We start from the raw sequence: 17,170 nt of genomic DNA, 5'->3' as shown, positions 1-17,170 counted from the left end.
CAATGTAATGACATGCTAAAAGGAAAATATCAAAAGAATTATAGAATTATGGAATTCTATAAATGCCTTCTAAAATGACAAATATACGCATTTAAAATCATATGCTCATGGATTGATATCAGTATCTGGCAGTACCTATCTATGTAAAAAGACAAATGCAAAGACGAAATATATAAAATCTTATTACATATCAGCATTAATAGATAAATTAATTTTAATCAATTTTGCTAATAGGAAATACTAAGTTTGAACCCCAGTTAAGCAAAATAAAATAATTCCATTCTTCTCACTCTTTTATTGCAAAAAAAATTTGTGGAAATTTGTTTTTGACTCTTGTTATTTAAGTACCTATATAATAGCTTTGATTTTCCTTCTTAGCCTGCCTGCAAAGTGCAAAATATTTACTATCTGGCCCTTTACAGAAAAACTTTACTGACCCCTGCAATAAAGATTTCTAGTTGCTGAATTTTTCTACTATTTTTCTCTGCCTGGTTAACATTGATTAGGGATCTGATGATTCAATGAATGCAATGAATTTTTCTACTAAATTTCTTTGCCATGGTTAATACTAGTTAGGGCTCTGATGATTCAAGCTCTTCCCTTCCCCCAGTCTCTTCTTCAAACTAAAATTCCTGAATTTTTTCAATGTATCTTTGTATGAAGTGGTTTTTAAGAAACTTCCTCATCCTCCTCAGATACTGTTTACCCTTTGATAAACACATTTTAGTTTGTCAGTATCTTCAAATGGAGCACAACATCCTAGATGTGGTCTAGCCGGACAAAATCCAGCAGGACTATTGCCTGCCTCATTCTGGGTATTATATTTCCATTATTGAAGTCTGAGAGCACGTTAGCTTTTTTGGCAGTCGACATCACACTGCTGACTCATACCGAGAGCCAGCAAGTCCATTAAAACTTTCCAGGCGTGAGAAGCTCCAGAAGCTATCACCTTGGGAGAGAGAAATACAGTACACACCTGAAGAACTTGTCACATTCAAAACTATGCTATGTTCCTTCCCTTTCCTGCTTCATACTGGTACTATAAACATAACTACTCAAGAAGATTCTAAAGACCTCTGAGGAATAGTACCTACTTAGAGCACTCTCACTCTTCTCTCTTATTTCCCTAGCTCCCATTATTATTGGTAGGTGAGTCACCAAAGAATGGTTCATTACTTCTCCCCTCTGGATTTTAGAAGTAACCCTAAGAAATAATCTAGTAATAGATTACAAGCCTACATCTAATGTGTTCCCCATTAATTATCAGCCAGTCGAATAATTGACTTGGAGAAAAGGACTTTTAATAAAATGGTATAGTAACAACAGTTGGTACAAAAACTTACCCTAAAGGTGTGGGACACTCTCCCTCCAAAATGTGTACAGTCTAGGGGAACGTTAATGACAAAAGGGAAATTCATAGCTCCCAGTTGGATAGATTTTTTTTTCCTCCTGATTTCTCAGTCATCTTCTCACCATGCTAGCTGCACTTCAGCCACCATCTTTATCTCTCTTTCTCACTGCAACCTTATATTCAGTTATGATAGATAAGATTTTTTTTTCTAGGCCTATAATCCACTTTCAGGCTATATCTACACAATATCACACCTATACCATCCCAATTCCAGAACTGCTATATACATTATAAAAAAAATCTGAACAACAACAAATTAGAATGTAAATTCTTTGAGAGTATGAAAAATTTTGCTTGTTTATATTTTTATTTCCAGTGCTTAGAACAGTCCCTGAAACTTAATGTTTTTGACTATTATTTATCTACTTCTTTTTAAAGAGTCCTCATGAAGTTTCTTTATGGTGCATGGAAATTGTTCTATGTTCTGTTTCTCTGATAGGCTACAAAGATCAGTGATTTTGTAGTTAATAATTGAACTTCTCTCAACCTTGAAGAGGTCACTCTCGCTAAAGCTATCTTTCTTTAGTATATCTAGTTCTTGGATTCACTGCTTTCCTGGGAGCTACTAGCTCTTATGGGATGCCCAAATCTTTCCCTCTAGCAGAGAAATACATAAGCTACCTTCTCAAAATTCTTACAAAATTTGACTAAATTCCAACCTGAATCCTTTCTCTGATATATGTAATCCCTAATTCTTTCAATCAATCACAATAAAATTCCTTTATGATTGTCTCATTTTATCCAATAGCTCAAAAACACTAAAGATTTGTCCAAATTTAATTTACTGGTTTTATTTGTTGAGTATGAAATGCATCAGAAAGATGTTCCTGCTTGTTCATTTTATCAGGGTACAGAGAAGATTATAGTACCAATTAGAACTGAGGGTTGGGGGAAACTCTCTTGCATTATTAATAACAATATTTATTTTTAAATTCAATTTTATTTTATTTTCAATTAGAAAATTTCTCCTTGATTATTATATATTTAAATAATAATATTATATGATGATCAATTTTGATGGGCATGGCCTTCTTCAACAATGAGATGAACCAAATCAGTTCCAATAGAGGAGCAATGAATTGAACCATCTACACCCAGCGAAAGAACTCTGGGAGATGACTATGAACCACTACATAGAATTCTCAATCCTTCTATTTTTGTCCACCCGCATTTTTGATTTCCTTCACAGGCTAATTCTACACTATTTCAAAGTCCGATTCTTTTTGTACAGCAAAATAACTGTTTGGAATGTATATATATATATTGTATTTAAGTTATACTTTAACATATTTAACATGCATTGGTCATCCTGCCATCTAGGGGAAGGGGTGGGGGGAAGGAGGGGAAAAGTTGGTTTTACAATTGTCAATGTAGAAAAATTACGCATGCATATATCTTGCAAATAAAAAGCTATAATAATAATATAAAAAGATTAAATTTTTAAAAAGAAAAGAAATTTTCTCCTTCCCATTACCTCCTCCTCCCCCACCCACTGAGAAGGCCAAAAAACCAAAACCTATTACAAATAACCAAGCAAAACAAAATCCTACATCAGCTTTGTAAAAAAAAAATTAGAAAAGAAATTTCAGCCTGTATTCTGACTCTATCAGCTCTCTGTCTAGAGGCAATATCTGAATATAACTTGAATCTCAAACCCCTTTGGTACAGGATTTTATTTTCACTAGTGGAGATCAATACCTTGTGCCTGCATTGAAGGTAGGATAGAGTTAGTAAGAGTTGGGAAAAATAGACATTTGGTCTCCTCAGTTTCTTTGGGCTCCTGAGTCTCTTCAGCTGTATTTGCCTTCCAGCTTTAAGAAAGTAGATGTTCAATGTCACTTTCTCTTCAAGTTATTAAAGAGAGAAAAAGACTCTGGGAAGAAGCTGTCATGAGAAGAGAAGACAATCTCTATCATGTCCCTAAACCCCAGATTACTATGCTAAAGATTTCTGGGCATTTTTTCCTTTGGGTGAGATTTGGAATGCTATTTTTGAGTTAAGCTTAGATACCTTGCTTATAATGGAAGAATTCCTTCACTCTACTGGTGGCTATACTTTAAATATATCCTTATTCATATATATACATATATATATATATATATATATATATACACACACACACACACTGTATCTAGTTTCTGTTTTGCTCTCTATTTAGTTCAATGTGTTTCTTTGCTATTTATTATGTGTGTTCATTGTGAAACTGGTATTTGGTGAGAAGAAAATTAAATCTTGAATCTAAAGTTTGGAATATCCTTTGCCCTTTCAAAAATAGTGTTCAGGAGTTTAGCTTGAACCTAAAGATCACATCTCCTCAACTCAGAAAATTTAAAAAGCAGAAGAATACAATTCTAGCCTGGTATCTTCTCTCTCTCTGAGGAGACCAGAGTTATGGGCAATTTCTGGCCCCAACCTTTTGTTTCCCCTCTTTACAGGAATTAAATTCTGAACAGTGTCAGAAGAATATATTAAATATGCCTTGCCTGAAAAGCATACATAATACACTCCATGATACACTAATATTTATTAAGAGGCAACTAGATGGTCTAGTCAATAGGGCACTAGACCTGTAATCAGATTCAAATCCAGCTTCAGATATTTACTAGCTATGTGATACTAGCATTAATTAATCTCTATTTGCCTCATTTTCTTCACCTGTAAAATGAGGATTATAATAGCACTTACCTCTCAGACTTGTTGTGAAGATCAAATGTAATATTTGTAAAACTCTTTGCAAACCTTAAAGTGCTATCTATATACATTCTAATTCTCACCATTATTATCATTATCTATCATGTGCAGAGAGACAGTATGATATATGTAGAGAGAGCTAGTCTTGGAGTCAAAAAGACCTCAAATCAAGCCCTATTTCTTACCTATATTGGCCATGTAACCTTGGATGAGTCACTTAAACCTATCTGTACCTCTAGAGCAACTCTATAAGACTATTGTTGAATGTCCTTCATTTTCAAAGAGGACCAATTCAACACAGTTGCTGATCTGCATTGGTAGATGGAGTATCCTCTCTGTAAGTTCCTTACATAAATGAAGTCACAGGTTTAGACTAGGGGAAAAGATGCCAGGGCTCATAGTGTGTGCTTAGGATTTGTTGTTTTCAGTTATTTTCAGTTGTGTCCAACTCTTCATGGCCCTATGTGGGGTTTTCTTGGCAAAGATATTGGAGTAATTGGTCATTTCCTTCTCCAACTGATTTTATAGATGAGAAAACTGAGGTAAATAGGATTAAGTGACTTGCCCAGGGTTACACAGCTTATAAGTATCTGAGGTGGGATTTGAACTCATGTCCTCCTGACTCCAGGGTTGGTGCTTTATCCACTGTACCACAGAGCTGCCCATATGCCTAGGTGTTAAGGACCATGCCTAAGTGTGAAGGGGCAGGTCAATTCTTCAAAAGCCTCTGCAGCTATGAATCATAACACTTGAAGGAATTCCAAATCAGCCTTTACTGATGCAGATGTTACTTGTGGATTGGGAATGAAATAAATCAGAGGAAGAGGGAAGAGGAGAGAGGCCAGTGAATGCAACTGCCTCTCAGCCTCCTTGTATCATTATCATTCTCTCACATGAAGGGATCTATTCTGCTGGTCAGAATTAGATTTCTAGCCATTAGCAGATGGTTCCCATAACAAATGGCGCCCAATGTGGGGCACAAGAAACAAAGAAGTAGCAGCATTGGAGAGCTATTCATGAGTAGGATTCTCCCAGAAGAGTTCCTTTGGTAACCCACAGGGAAGGAAAGGGAGAAGAGACCCAGTAAGACTTTTTCAGTCGGGGTAATTAAAATGGGCCAACACAGAAAAGGACTGAGGTAGGAGACTGATGAGGAACTTATGAAAAACTCTTACTCTGACTACAATCCTACTTCTCTTTTGTCAGAAAATTTGCCTCCATGACAGCAACAAGATTCAACACCTGCTATAACATCTCACCCTGCAACCATCCAGAGGAATAGGACTAAAAAGATTTGGATAATGCTGTTCACATTCCTTAGCATGGGGACTCAGATTACAGCTGCTGCACAAATTTACTGACCATGCTGTTGCGGGGAAAAAAATTGTGTTCCCATAAAACAAAAAAAGGGGAATTGTTAAGGATCATGCCTAAGTGTGAGGGGGCAGGTTGATTCTCCAAAAGCCCCCACAGCTGTGAATCATAACACCCCTGAAAGAATTGCAAATCAGCCTTTACTGACGCAGATGTTGTTTATGAATTGGGAATGAAATAAATCGAAGAGAAGAGGAGAGAGGTCAGAGAATGTGACTGCCTCTCAGTCTCCTTATGTTGTTATCATTCTCTCACATGAAGGGATCTATTCTGCTGGTCAGAATTAGATCCCCAGCAGTCACTAGCAAGTGGTTCCCATAACTCTCAGAAGCCACTAACAGGTCATTCCCGTAATACCTATGCTACAACCAGCTTCTGCCCCTAAGAAGCTTAGTTTATTATTTAAATGTAGGATCACAGACTAGAGCAAGAAGGAAATTTGGAGGTCATCTAATTTAACTCTTTCCTTTTACAGGTAAAGAAACTGAAGTCCTGGGACTTTCTCAGGGCCACACAAGTCTCAAGTGCTACATACTACACTACTCACATGCTACAGCTCCAAATTAAATGCTTCTTCCATTCAAATCCTACCATGAATACATATAAGCTGTGTAAACCAAGGACAAGGCACTTAACCTTTCAAAGCCCATAGACAACTTCTAAAATTATAAATTTCAGATGAGTTGTCACTCTGCATTAGTGAAGAACTTTGTACACTAGGAGTTCCCCAAAACTCTTAAAATCGCAGGTCTCTCTGGTCCAAAATGAAACATATTAAGCTCCTTGACAACAGAGTTTGGGTAGAACCTATATTTGTATTCCCAGCTCTTAGGACAATATTCTACACATAGTAAGCTCTCAACAAATGTTCACCCGAAGAACAAATTCTCTCTGAATTCAGAGGCAAGGAGCAGAACAACACAGGATTTTGTTCTTTTAACTGTGCAGAATCTGACCATAAATGCAGCCACTTGTCTTCCCCAACAGAGTTTTATCATCTCTAGAGTTGTTTGGGACTCCACCCTTCTCCAAGCAGGTCAGAAGGACCTGACCCAGGGTCCTCCAACTCACCCGCAAGGCTGGCAAGGAACTGATTTGATCCATTGTCAGAGTGGCCTCCTTGTAGTACTTGCCCCTGGGACACAGCTTGCAGAAGGTGTCATGAATGCTAAAGAAAAGAAACAGAAAGAAAAGTTACTAAAGGTCCTATCTCCCCATCAGCTCTATAAGTTTAACATCTGGAATCTTAAACCAAGTGCCAGAAAATCTCTTATCTTTTCATCACTGAAATGCAAGATCAGACTATCTTTCACTGGGATATAGAAAGATTTCTCTCATGTTCCCAAGCCCTAAGCTTACTTCTGTCTAAAGCCCATCAACAAATTCAATTCAACAAACATTTAATAAATACATATTATGTGCAATGTTCTGAGATTAAGTTTTAAGAGAGAAGAAGGGTGAGAGGAATGGGAGGGAAGAAGCAAACAGAGAGATGGAGATGGGGAGACAGAGTGAAACAGAGAGACTGACAGAGAAAGCAAGACAAAGATAGACAAAGAAAAATAAACCAGATCTTGCCCACAAGGAGCTTACATTCCACTGTGGAGTCTAGGTAAAGAGTAGACGAAAAAGAGATATATATGATAGATATAGATAGATAGATAGATTTTATATATATATATATATATATATGATGAGTCTTGAAGGAAGACAAGGATTCTAGGAGGTAACAATGAGGAATAAAGCATTCCATGCATAAAAGCATAAGGAAGATGATAGAGAGTTGAGTTTGGAGAGTAGTAGTCCATTTAGCTGGTATGCAGAATTCAAAAAAGATGAATATGAATTCATGCTGGAAAAATAGATAGAAGACTGGTTCAGGGACTTAAGTTTGAGGCTTTTATCTTGCAAGCAATGAAACATCACTAAAGGCTGTTGAAAAGAAAAATTACATTGAGTGTAATTTAGGAACTCCTTGAGAAAGATTTATACCCCACAAACTAAGATCAGTTAATTGATCAGCAGGTTCTTTTCCAAATGCTTTTTATATATTCATCATCATGTTGGGATCAAGTAAAAATTCTAAGAAGGAAAGCTTTATAAGTAACAATTCCGTTTTTGTTGATCAGTTGTTTTTCAGTTGTGTTTACTTTTTATGACCCCATTTGGGATTTTCTTGGCAGAAATACTTGAGTAATTTGCCATTTCCAGCTCATTTTACAGTTGAAGAAAATGAGGCAAACAGGGTAAGTGACCTGTCCAGAGTCACTCAGCTCATAAGTGTATGCTCCTTGGAAGGAAAGCTATGGCAAATTTGGATAGCATAGTAAAAAAGTAAAAATAACAAAGGTCCATATAAATCAAAGCTATGTTTTTTTCCCCAATAGCAGTATATGGCTATGAAAATTGGGCTATAAGAAAAGCTGAGCACCACAGAATTGATTATTTCAAATTATGATGGTGGAGAAGACTTGAGAATTTGTTAGACAGCAAGGACATACAATCAGTCAATAATTAAATAAATTAACTTAGATTATTCACTGGACAGTCAAATACTGAAGGTGAAGCTTAAATACTTTGGCCACATGATGGTAAGACTGGTCTTATTGGAAAACACACTGATGATGGGAAAGATTGAAGACAAAATGAAAAGGGAATGGCACAGGATGAGATGAATAGATAATGTCATGGAAGCAATGATCATGAGCTTGAACTGACTTCGGAAATAATGACAGATAGAAAGACCTGACATTGCTATGATCATGAGTTGGACACAAATGAATGGCTGAACCACAACAACAAACAACAGTATACAAATAAGCCATGAACACTGAACTGAACCAAAGGTTTTACAATTGTTAACAAAAACTATATAAATGTGGCAGTACATTGAGGCTTTTTCAATTTGCCAAATTGATAAGTTGCTTTTTGAAATCTTGGAATCTTTTGACATATCTTTGCTTCTCAGTAAGTATATTGTTTTCTTGTAAGTATTTATATATATTTCTACTGACATGAGTTGTGAATGCTTTATATAAAGTATATGAACAAATAATTGGCCCAGAATTTGACAGATCACTGGCATCTTTTAGTTGTAAATATGTCAGGTTTTCTATTTTAAAAAGTTGAGTCAGTCTTATTTCTGAGAAGCTGATAAAATACTTTGCTAGTAATTTGCGTGGGACTATGAAGCCAATAGTTATTGAGCCAGTAATTATAGATCTTATCTGCTCCTCCATTCTACTTTCTTAGAGAAGCTAGAGTTTCTGTCAACTCCCTTGAAACAATTGTTTTATCATTTTTTTATATTAATGGTATGTCAATATTTATTTCATGTTTGATGCAACATGCAATTTTTATTTTGTTGAGCTTCTAGTGACCATGCAGACCACTGGTTTCCAAAGTGAAAGCAAATGGTTTTAGTTGAGAGGGTGGGGATGAAGAGGGGTAATGAATTGATTGTTATGTATAACCAACCAATCAGAAGCTGGGAAGATGTTTAGCATCTCACTCTCACTAAACTTTGCCAATCATTGGTATTCTACTAGACTTTACATATAAAGGAATGATAACAGAAAAAAAAAATTTGCTCCAAGACTTAGAAAAGATCAGGAGAATCCAAACATTCTGGAGAACAATTTGGAACTATGCCCAAAGAACTATAAAATTGTGCATATCCTTTGATCCAGCAGTGTCTCTAATGGGTCTGTATACCAACGAAATCATAAAGGAGGAAAAAGGACCCACATGTGCAAAACTGTTTGTAGTAGCTCTTTCTGTGGTGGCAAAGAACTAGAAAATGAGTAGATACCCATCAATTGGGGAATGGCTGAATAAGTTATGATATATGAAAGTAATGGAATATTATTGTTCATTAAAAATGTTGAATGAGATGATTTTAGAAAGATCTGGAAAATTTTACATGAACTGATGCTGAGTGAAACAAGAAGAACTAGGAATACATTATACACAGTAACAGCAAGATTGTGCAATGATCAATTATGAAAGACTTGATTTTTCTCAGTGGTTCAGTGATCCAAAGCAATCCCAATAAACTTTGAATGGAAAATACCAAATGCATCCAGAGAGAACTATGGAGACTGAATGTAAATCAACACATGCTGTGTTCCCTTTTTCCCCCTCTTTTTCTTGTTTTTTTTTCCTCTTGTGTTTTTCCCTTTTGTTCTGATTTTTCTCTCTCAATATGATTTATAGAGAAATATGTATTAAGAAATTTATGTACATGTATAACCAGAAAAAATGATACAATACAAAGCAATATATCATAAGTATTTAAATAGGATTTATCTAGCTCACAATATGATTTTCCTAATAAAAACTGAAATAGCATTCTCATTTTAAGAGAAATAAATTCATTGAGGTTAAGGGATGGACCCAAGCTCACACAACAGAACAGGTAAACCAAGTCTCCAAACTCCTAGTTCCATACTTTTTCTACTTTATAATATATTTCTCTCTCAAACTTCAATTCTATGTCTCTAGATTCTTGGAACTGGGAAGCAGCTAAGTAATCAAGTGATTAGAAGGCTGGTCCTAGAGTCAGAAAAACCTGAATTCAAATCCAGCCTCAAGCATTTATTAGCTGCGTGACCTTGGCTGAGTTACTTAACTTGTGAACATGTCTGCCTCACTTTCCTCAAATGGTAAAATTGGAATAATAGTATCACCAGGACCATTGTGAAGGTCAAATTAAATTAATTTTGTAAAATGCATAGCACAATGTCTGGCACATAGGTGCCTAATAAATAAATGCTTATTCTCTGTTGTTGCCATCCCACAGGATGTCTCCAAACTAGCTACATCTCTCCTCAAAAGACCTAAAACCATTTCATGTTTTTGCAGGGTGTATAATGAGACAATGGCCCAGGCATTAAGAAATCTGGACCTGAGTCCCAGATTTTCTATTTGCTATATTTGAGTTCTTGTGCAATTCAATTAAGGGAAGGGATATAAAACATCAGCAACCACTTTTTCCATAAGCTTCCTCTCCTCCTACTTGGAGCCAAGTTCATGGATATCAGACCTTTCAAATCCTGTCCTAAAGCCTTCTCCAGGACAAAAGTAGCCATAGAAGCCAGTGGAGTTTAGCTAGGAAAACAAGAATATGACACTTACTAATAGGCCCATTAAGGCCATTTGACTTCTCTGAAGCCAAAATCAGGGAGGCCCCAAATCTATAGCCTGAAATTCCTAAAGTAAGCTTTATTCTGGGACTTCAGAACTAATAGTGTTAAAAGGAGAGAGCAGGAGAGACTATTTTTCACCTCCTTGAGCAGACTGAGTTGCTAGTTCCAGAGAGTCTTGGATTGTTCCTTTGCATGTCTGCATTTGTGTTCCCCTGTTTATCACTGGAAATTTCTCAAGTACTGGTTTATTTTGAAAGCTTCCTGAGGTCTTGAGCACAGAGAATACCAAAGAGTTTGGGTAATAATGATTGTGATGGAATACTATCGTATTATAAAAAATGACAAAGTGGGGGAGGTACAGAAAAACCCAGAAAGATTTATACAACCTGATACAAAATGAGGTAAACAGAATTTGGAGGCCATTGTGCATAGTGACAACCATGTTGTAATGATAATCAGCTGTGAAAGACTTAGACTCTCCAGTACAATGATCCAAGACAATTCCAAAGGACTTATGATGAAAAATGCTATTCACCTTCAAAAAGAACTAATAACTCTGAGTTCAGATTTCCTTCTTTTTTGGCAACATGGCTAATATAGAAATATATATTTGCATGATTTCACATGCATAATGGAGATTATAATTTTTATCTTCTCAATGAGGGGAGCAGAGAGAGAATTTGGAACTCAAAAAATTTTAAATGAATATTAAAAAGTAAATAAATGATGAAGGAAAGAAAAGGAATCTTTCAAATACCTTAGTGTTCATCTATCCCAGCTTCCTCATTTTACAGATGAAGAAAACTGAGGTTAAATGACTTGTCTAAAGTCATGTAGATAAGTAAATTCCAAAGTGCAAATAAGAATGCAAGTCCTTTCATTCCAAATACAAGCTTTTGTTCAGCATTATGTTGCCTTTTTAACAAGGCCTCCAGAGTCCTAGTATGTCGTGGGACCCTGACACAAAAGTATAATTTCCCAGATGGCCAAGAAGGCCTTTATGTTTGAGGATTAATAGTGAAATGCCTCTTGGATACGATGTATGCATCACTCCCTGCCATAAGACATTCTCCTGTGTGTCCAAATATGGATCAATGGATTCTAAATGTAGGTCTGGAGTCATTACTAATGGACTCCAAAGTCCCAACGATTTAAAAGCTCACCCAGCCAGGCTGATTATCAATCAAGCAGCCACAGACGGCAGCTTTCCTCCACATCTTGCTCTCAGACAGGGGGAAACAGGCCATAACCAAGAGTCCCTAAGTTTTTCTCGGCAGCCTTCCCACCCTCTCATCTCTGGTATGCTCAAGCCCTAAACGTGTCCTTAGCTTCCAGCTCCCAGTCCAGGCCACCGCATAAGTATTCTCAGATCCTTTTTGGTTCTGGTAATAAGTATAGTTACAGAAGCATGCATAGTGAAATGGATAAAGAGGCTATCGTTAGAGTCGGGAAGGCGGGTTCAAATCCTGATTCACTGACACATACCATGGGCAATTCTCTGGAATACCTTTAAGAACAGGGACAGGACTTTTCTCTGAAATTTTGTTTATTTTTTATTAAGTGTAAGATGGCAGGTTGGGTATTAAATACCATGGTATAGTGTTCGCTGAAGGAGAAAATGACATCATATAGCCAAAGTGCTCTACACACCTTAATGTTAGCTATTAGTTACCAGGGCAGCATAGAGGTGGGGGGATAAGGGGAGAGGGGGAGGATGTGATTTGTACACAGATGTGTGTGTGTGTGTGTGTGTGTGTGAGTGTGTGTACACACAGAAACAAAGAGAGAAAGAGGGAGAGAAACAGAGAGGGGGGAGGGAAGGGGAAAGAAAGAAGGGGAGGGGAAAGGAGAAGGAGAGAGGGAGAGAGATGTAAAATTTGCAGAAGAAAAGATAGCTTTCAGCTGAGGGATTCAAGGAAGGCTCCATATAGTAGGAAATACCTAAGCTGGACCTTGAAGGAAAAAAAGATTCTAAAAGGCAGAAAGCCTCTCTGGACAAATGCATGGAGATAAAATGAAAAATCATTTTCTGGGTTAGGGAAACGAAATAAGCATTCCAAAAAAAATGTCAATTCCCTGAAGCAAGGATTCTTTCTTTCTTTTCTTTTTTCCCTTATCTCTCTCTTCTCTTCTCTACTCTCCTCTTCTCTCTTCTCTCTTTTCTTCTTCTCTCCTCTCTTCTATTCTCTTTTCTTCTCTTCTCTCTTCTCTTTCTTGTATTCTGAGCTTTAGCATAGCACCTGTCCATAGTATGTTAAGAAATGTTTGTTGTGTAGAATGGAATTCATTTGAATTGAATGCAGGAAGGCTGAGGGACCCAGAAGTCTCTCTGATCATAGAATCATAGATTTAAAGATAGAAAGGACCTTCGAGAGTGCCTAATGCAACCCACTCATTTTACAAATGAGGAAACTGTAGCCCAGAGGAGTTGAGTGAGATCCCTGGCTCTCACAACTAGGAAGTCGTAGGAGTAAGTTTTGAACCCTGGTCATCCTTATTTCAAATCTAGCACTCTCTATATTACCCACTCTATGCTTTAGATGGTGATAGTAGTGATAAGGAGGAACCTGGAAGTCCATGAACTAAGTCTCTAGGGTATTTGGATATCCTCTAGCCTCCCTACTTGGAAATGTCCTTTCTAAAGTACATGGACAACAAGAGCTCTTTAAATCCAAAGAAGTTAGCCAATCAGAAAAGCCTAAGATGCTTTAGTTTAGGCTTCAGGTACCTAGAGGCAGCTGTCAGGGTGACTTCAGCCATGACTGTTCCCAGGGGAGTTTGCTGAATTGATTCCTCTGACCCCAGGCCATACATCGGCTGATACACATTATCTTGAGATATGATAGAAAAGTATATATGAACAGAGAGTTAGGAGACCTGGATTAGAGCCCATCTCTGACACTAACTTGTTTTATTTCTTTAGGTCAAGTCACTTAGCGGGCCTTTAGTTTTCTCCACTATGATGGTCAAATAAGGTTACTTCCAAGATTCTTTTTATCTCTGCTTATTCCATTTTTCAGTCATGTCTGACTTTCTGTGATCTCATTTGGAGTTTTTTTTTTTTTTAGCAAAATTACTAGAGCAATTTGCCATTTCCTTCTCCAGCTCATTTTACAGATGAGAAAATTGAGGCAAACAGAATTAAATTACATGCCCAGGGTCACATAGCTAGTAAGTGTCTGAAGATAGATTTAAACTCAGATCTTCCTGACTCCATTCCTGATGCTCTATCCACTGCACCACCTAGTTCTATGAAATCTCATCACACAAACTTAAATATTATTTCATTACTTTCTCTCATCTACTTGGCTGCTCGTTAACTAATCCAAACTGTTGTCACCATGGATGGATATCTTAGCCTCTTACCCCAGACCAGCAACCTAAAGATTGTGTAAACCAGAGGTTTCAAACAAATGGCCAGGCAGCAAGAACAGCAGAACCAGAATAAAAAGTAATTGGGAAATATTTACAACAGAACAAAGATAATGTTAGTATATTGTTTTCTAAGCCAACATGCACCCAGCATGAATCCTTACATGGTTTGGGGTTTTTTAAAGTGGTTTTGTTTCTGTTTAAGTTAGACATTTCTGATATAGACTTCGTGGAAGCCATGGACCAAGCTGGGTCAGGCACGACAATGGTCAGTCTGGTTCAGCTCAGGGAAACTGAGCAGCAATTAGCATAGGGGTGCTCTGTGACAGCTGCAGAATCAATTCTACTAATCCATTTAAAGAGAAAGACCAGAAGACAAGCTGGGGATGAAATCTTAAAATCTAGAGCCAGGTGAGTAATCTTGGGTGAGGAGCCAGATAACAGGGTCAAGTATCTGGCAATGGGCAAACCACATAGGTTGTCAAAGGCAGGAAAGCTGTGAGAATCAGGTTGACAGTCAGCAAGAGAATCAGCCCCCAAGCAGGAAACTTGAGAAAGGATTAATCGGAAGAGTAAACAACTCTTCTGTATTTCATTATCTCCAGAAACTCATTATTCTACAAGATGAAATCCACTGTGTAACTCATATATCCTCATATTATTTCCCTTCCAGGATTCAGGTCTTCATCATGTCCCCTTGCCAGGTTATTACTCCCTCCCCACCATTTTTCAGTTTCTTTTTATGTGTCATTTCCCCCTTTAGATTGTGAACTCCTTGAGGGAAGGTAATATCTTTTGCCTTTCTTGGTATCCCTAGCAGATGTTTATTGACTCTCTGATACTGAACTAAGCCAGTAACCTGAAAAGAGAGAAGGTGGCCATGGGGACAAGTGGACCAAAGTCATTCTACTCAGAACTAAAGGCTGTGAGCATCCTCCCAAAGTGAGCATGTGCTCTGAGAATGGATGAGGAATCTACTTACCATAAGATCTCATTCCTGGTCAGAAAAGTCAGCGCCTGCAATTAACCATAGAACCATCAATCTCAGAGTCATAGGATTCTAGGAAACATGGAAGGGAGGCCCAGATTCCCACTTTTTAAAGGGAGAACAGAAATATCAATTGGGCCTGAGTTACATAATGCTGTAGGCGGGAAGCAGAATTGTAATCCTCAGCTTCTTTTCTCACAGAATCATTTAGGAGCCTCTTAGAAATGGGACAGGTTCTTTTTAAAGAGAGTACCAAGGATTGAAGTATGTCATGGGACAAAATCAAGGATTGGATGTAGGGATCAGGTCAAGACTGTGAGAGCCTTAAGCAACAAGTAAAGGGATGAGAAAGGGGAGGGGTGAGACTGAAGGGATTGATCTATTCTAGATGAATTGTTCTAAAACTTTTTGGTCCTAGAATCCCTTTTCACTCTTAAAAATGATTTATAAACCTCCAAAGGATTTTTATGTGAGATATATCTAATAGTATTTACTGTATTAGAAATTAAAATGTTTTAGTATCATAAAAAAATAATTGTTTTTTTTTTGCAAGCCCCCTAAAAGAGTCTTAAGTATTTCCAGAAGTCTCCAGGCCATACTGTGAGAATCACTAGTCTAAAATCATCATGAAGCAACAAAAGCTTGAGCAAGGTTTATCTTTTCTTCACTAGCATTTCTTTAGAACTTTGGGCATATGGACTGGAGGTGGTCCAAGGGACAGCATTACCAGCCCTACCCACCTGATATTCCTCCAATTCCTCCCAGGTCATGGGGTGCCTTATACACTGACCCATGCTATCTCTTGAGGCTTTTCTTTCTGCCTGAAGTTAGTACTGAAGCACCCCACGTCCTAGTGGGAACCTTCTCTCTCCAGCTCTCCAGTGTATGGTCACTGATTAGCCTGGTTACCATGGTGACACTCCATTCCACTTCCTGCCTATTCTATCTGGGATGAAGAATAAAGGGCCAAGAGTAAAGGAGATCAGATTTTTTTGGTTCCCAAGTTTTTTAGGCCCTTACACGCACAATATCGGTGCTGGTGGGCCTTCCCTAAATCTTGAACAGAACCATCTATTTAAAATTTAGAGCCATAATACTGAAACTAAAAGGGCTTTTCAGGGATCACCCAGTACATTTCCCTATCTCAAGGCTGAACTTGAACCCAACACATTTCTGCCAAATGGATATTATCAATCTATTTATAGCTCTGTGAGGAATTACAAGCCATTTCAATATTTCCATATTATCTCTTTTGAGATATACCTCTCATGAGATACAATTTAAACCCATTTTGTATACTGCTGACCCATTTGCATTCTGGGAAAAATCCCAGAATAGCACATCCATTCATTTCTTGAATTTCTAGAGGTACAGAGCATATCACTAGGCACTTAGAGAAAGACTTCTACCTTTTTTCCCCCTTAAAATTGAAAATTAAAGTCTTCAAGTTTTGCAGCTCATATAGCCACTAGTGTGTATGTGGAAATATTAATATTTAGAACAAATCTAAATGGACTGATAATTCCCCCAAATCTAAATTCTTAGCACCCCAAGTCCTGTGACTTCATTTAGCACTCCACAGTTCAAAGCCCACATAGATGGACCAGATGCAATGAGTAAGATGAACAAGGTTCTATCCCTGACTTCAAGGAATGTAAAGTATAGTAGGAAAGATATGAGATATGTCTCATTTAGCAGAAATTATAATTCCTTTTGATAAACACTAAACTCCTATCAGATACTGACACTGTAGAGTCAGTCTGTGGTAGGTGAGCTAGGAGTAAAAAAAGAATCAATTTAAAATTCCACATCTGTATCACTTCACACCTATCACAGTGGCTAATATGATTTTTTTTCAAAAGGAGGGATGTGGAAAAACTGGGACACTAATGCACTGTTAGTGGAGTTATGAACTGATCCAACCATTCTAGGAAACAATTTGAAACTAAGCCCAAAAGACTATAAAACTGTGCATACATTCTGATCCAGCAATACTCCTGCTAAGTCTATATCTCAAAGACATCAAAAACAAGGGGAAAGAACGTATTTGTAAAAAAATATTTATAACAGCTTTTTTGTGGTGGCTAAGAATTGGAAATCAAAAGGATGCTCATTAAGTAGGGAGTGGTTAAACAAGCTGTGATATATGATTATAATGGATTATTATTGTGCTATAAGAAATGACCA

At 37.3% G+C, this 17,170-nt stretch overlaps 1 protein-coding gene across 1 annotated transcript in view; it reads right to left on the bottom strand.

The window, feature by feature from the left end:
- Positions 1-15,856, bottom strand: part of CIB4 (calcium and integrin binding family member 4) — an 88,509-nt gene extending 72,653 nt beyond the window's left edge. Inside the window, exons 1-3 of the mRNA XM_051976324.1 lie at positions 15,724-15,856; positions 14,978-15,012; positions 6,548-6,644 (exon numbers count right to left, since the gene is read on the bottom strand). Of these exons, the coding sequence (XP_051832284.1) occupies positions 6,548-6,644; positions 14,978-15,012; positions 15,724-15,777 (186 nt within the window). The 5' untranslated portion in view covers positions 15,778-15,856. The remainder of the gene's footprint in view (positions 1-6,547; positions 6,645-14,977; positions 15,013-15,723) is intronic.
- Positions 15,857-17,170: the final 1,314 nt, after the last annotated feature.

This window comes from Antechinus flavipes, chromosome 2 (assembly GCF_016432865.1).
Source record: "Antechinus flavipes isolate AdamAnt ecotype Samford, QLD, Australia chromosome 2, AdamAnt_v2, whole genome shotgun sequence".
NCBI lineage: Eukaryota > Metazoa > Chordata > Mammalia > Dasyuromorphia > Dasyuridae > Antechinus > Antechinus flavipes.
This window is presented reverse-complemented; position numbering and strand designations above follow the sequence as displayed.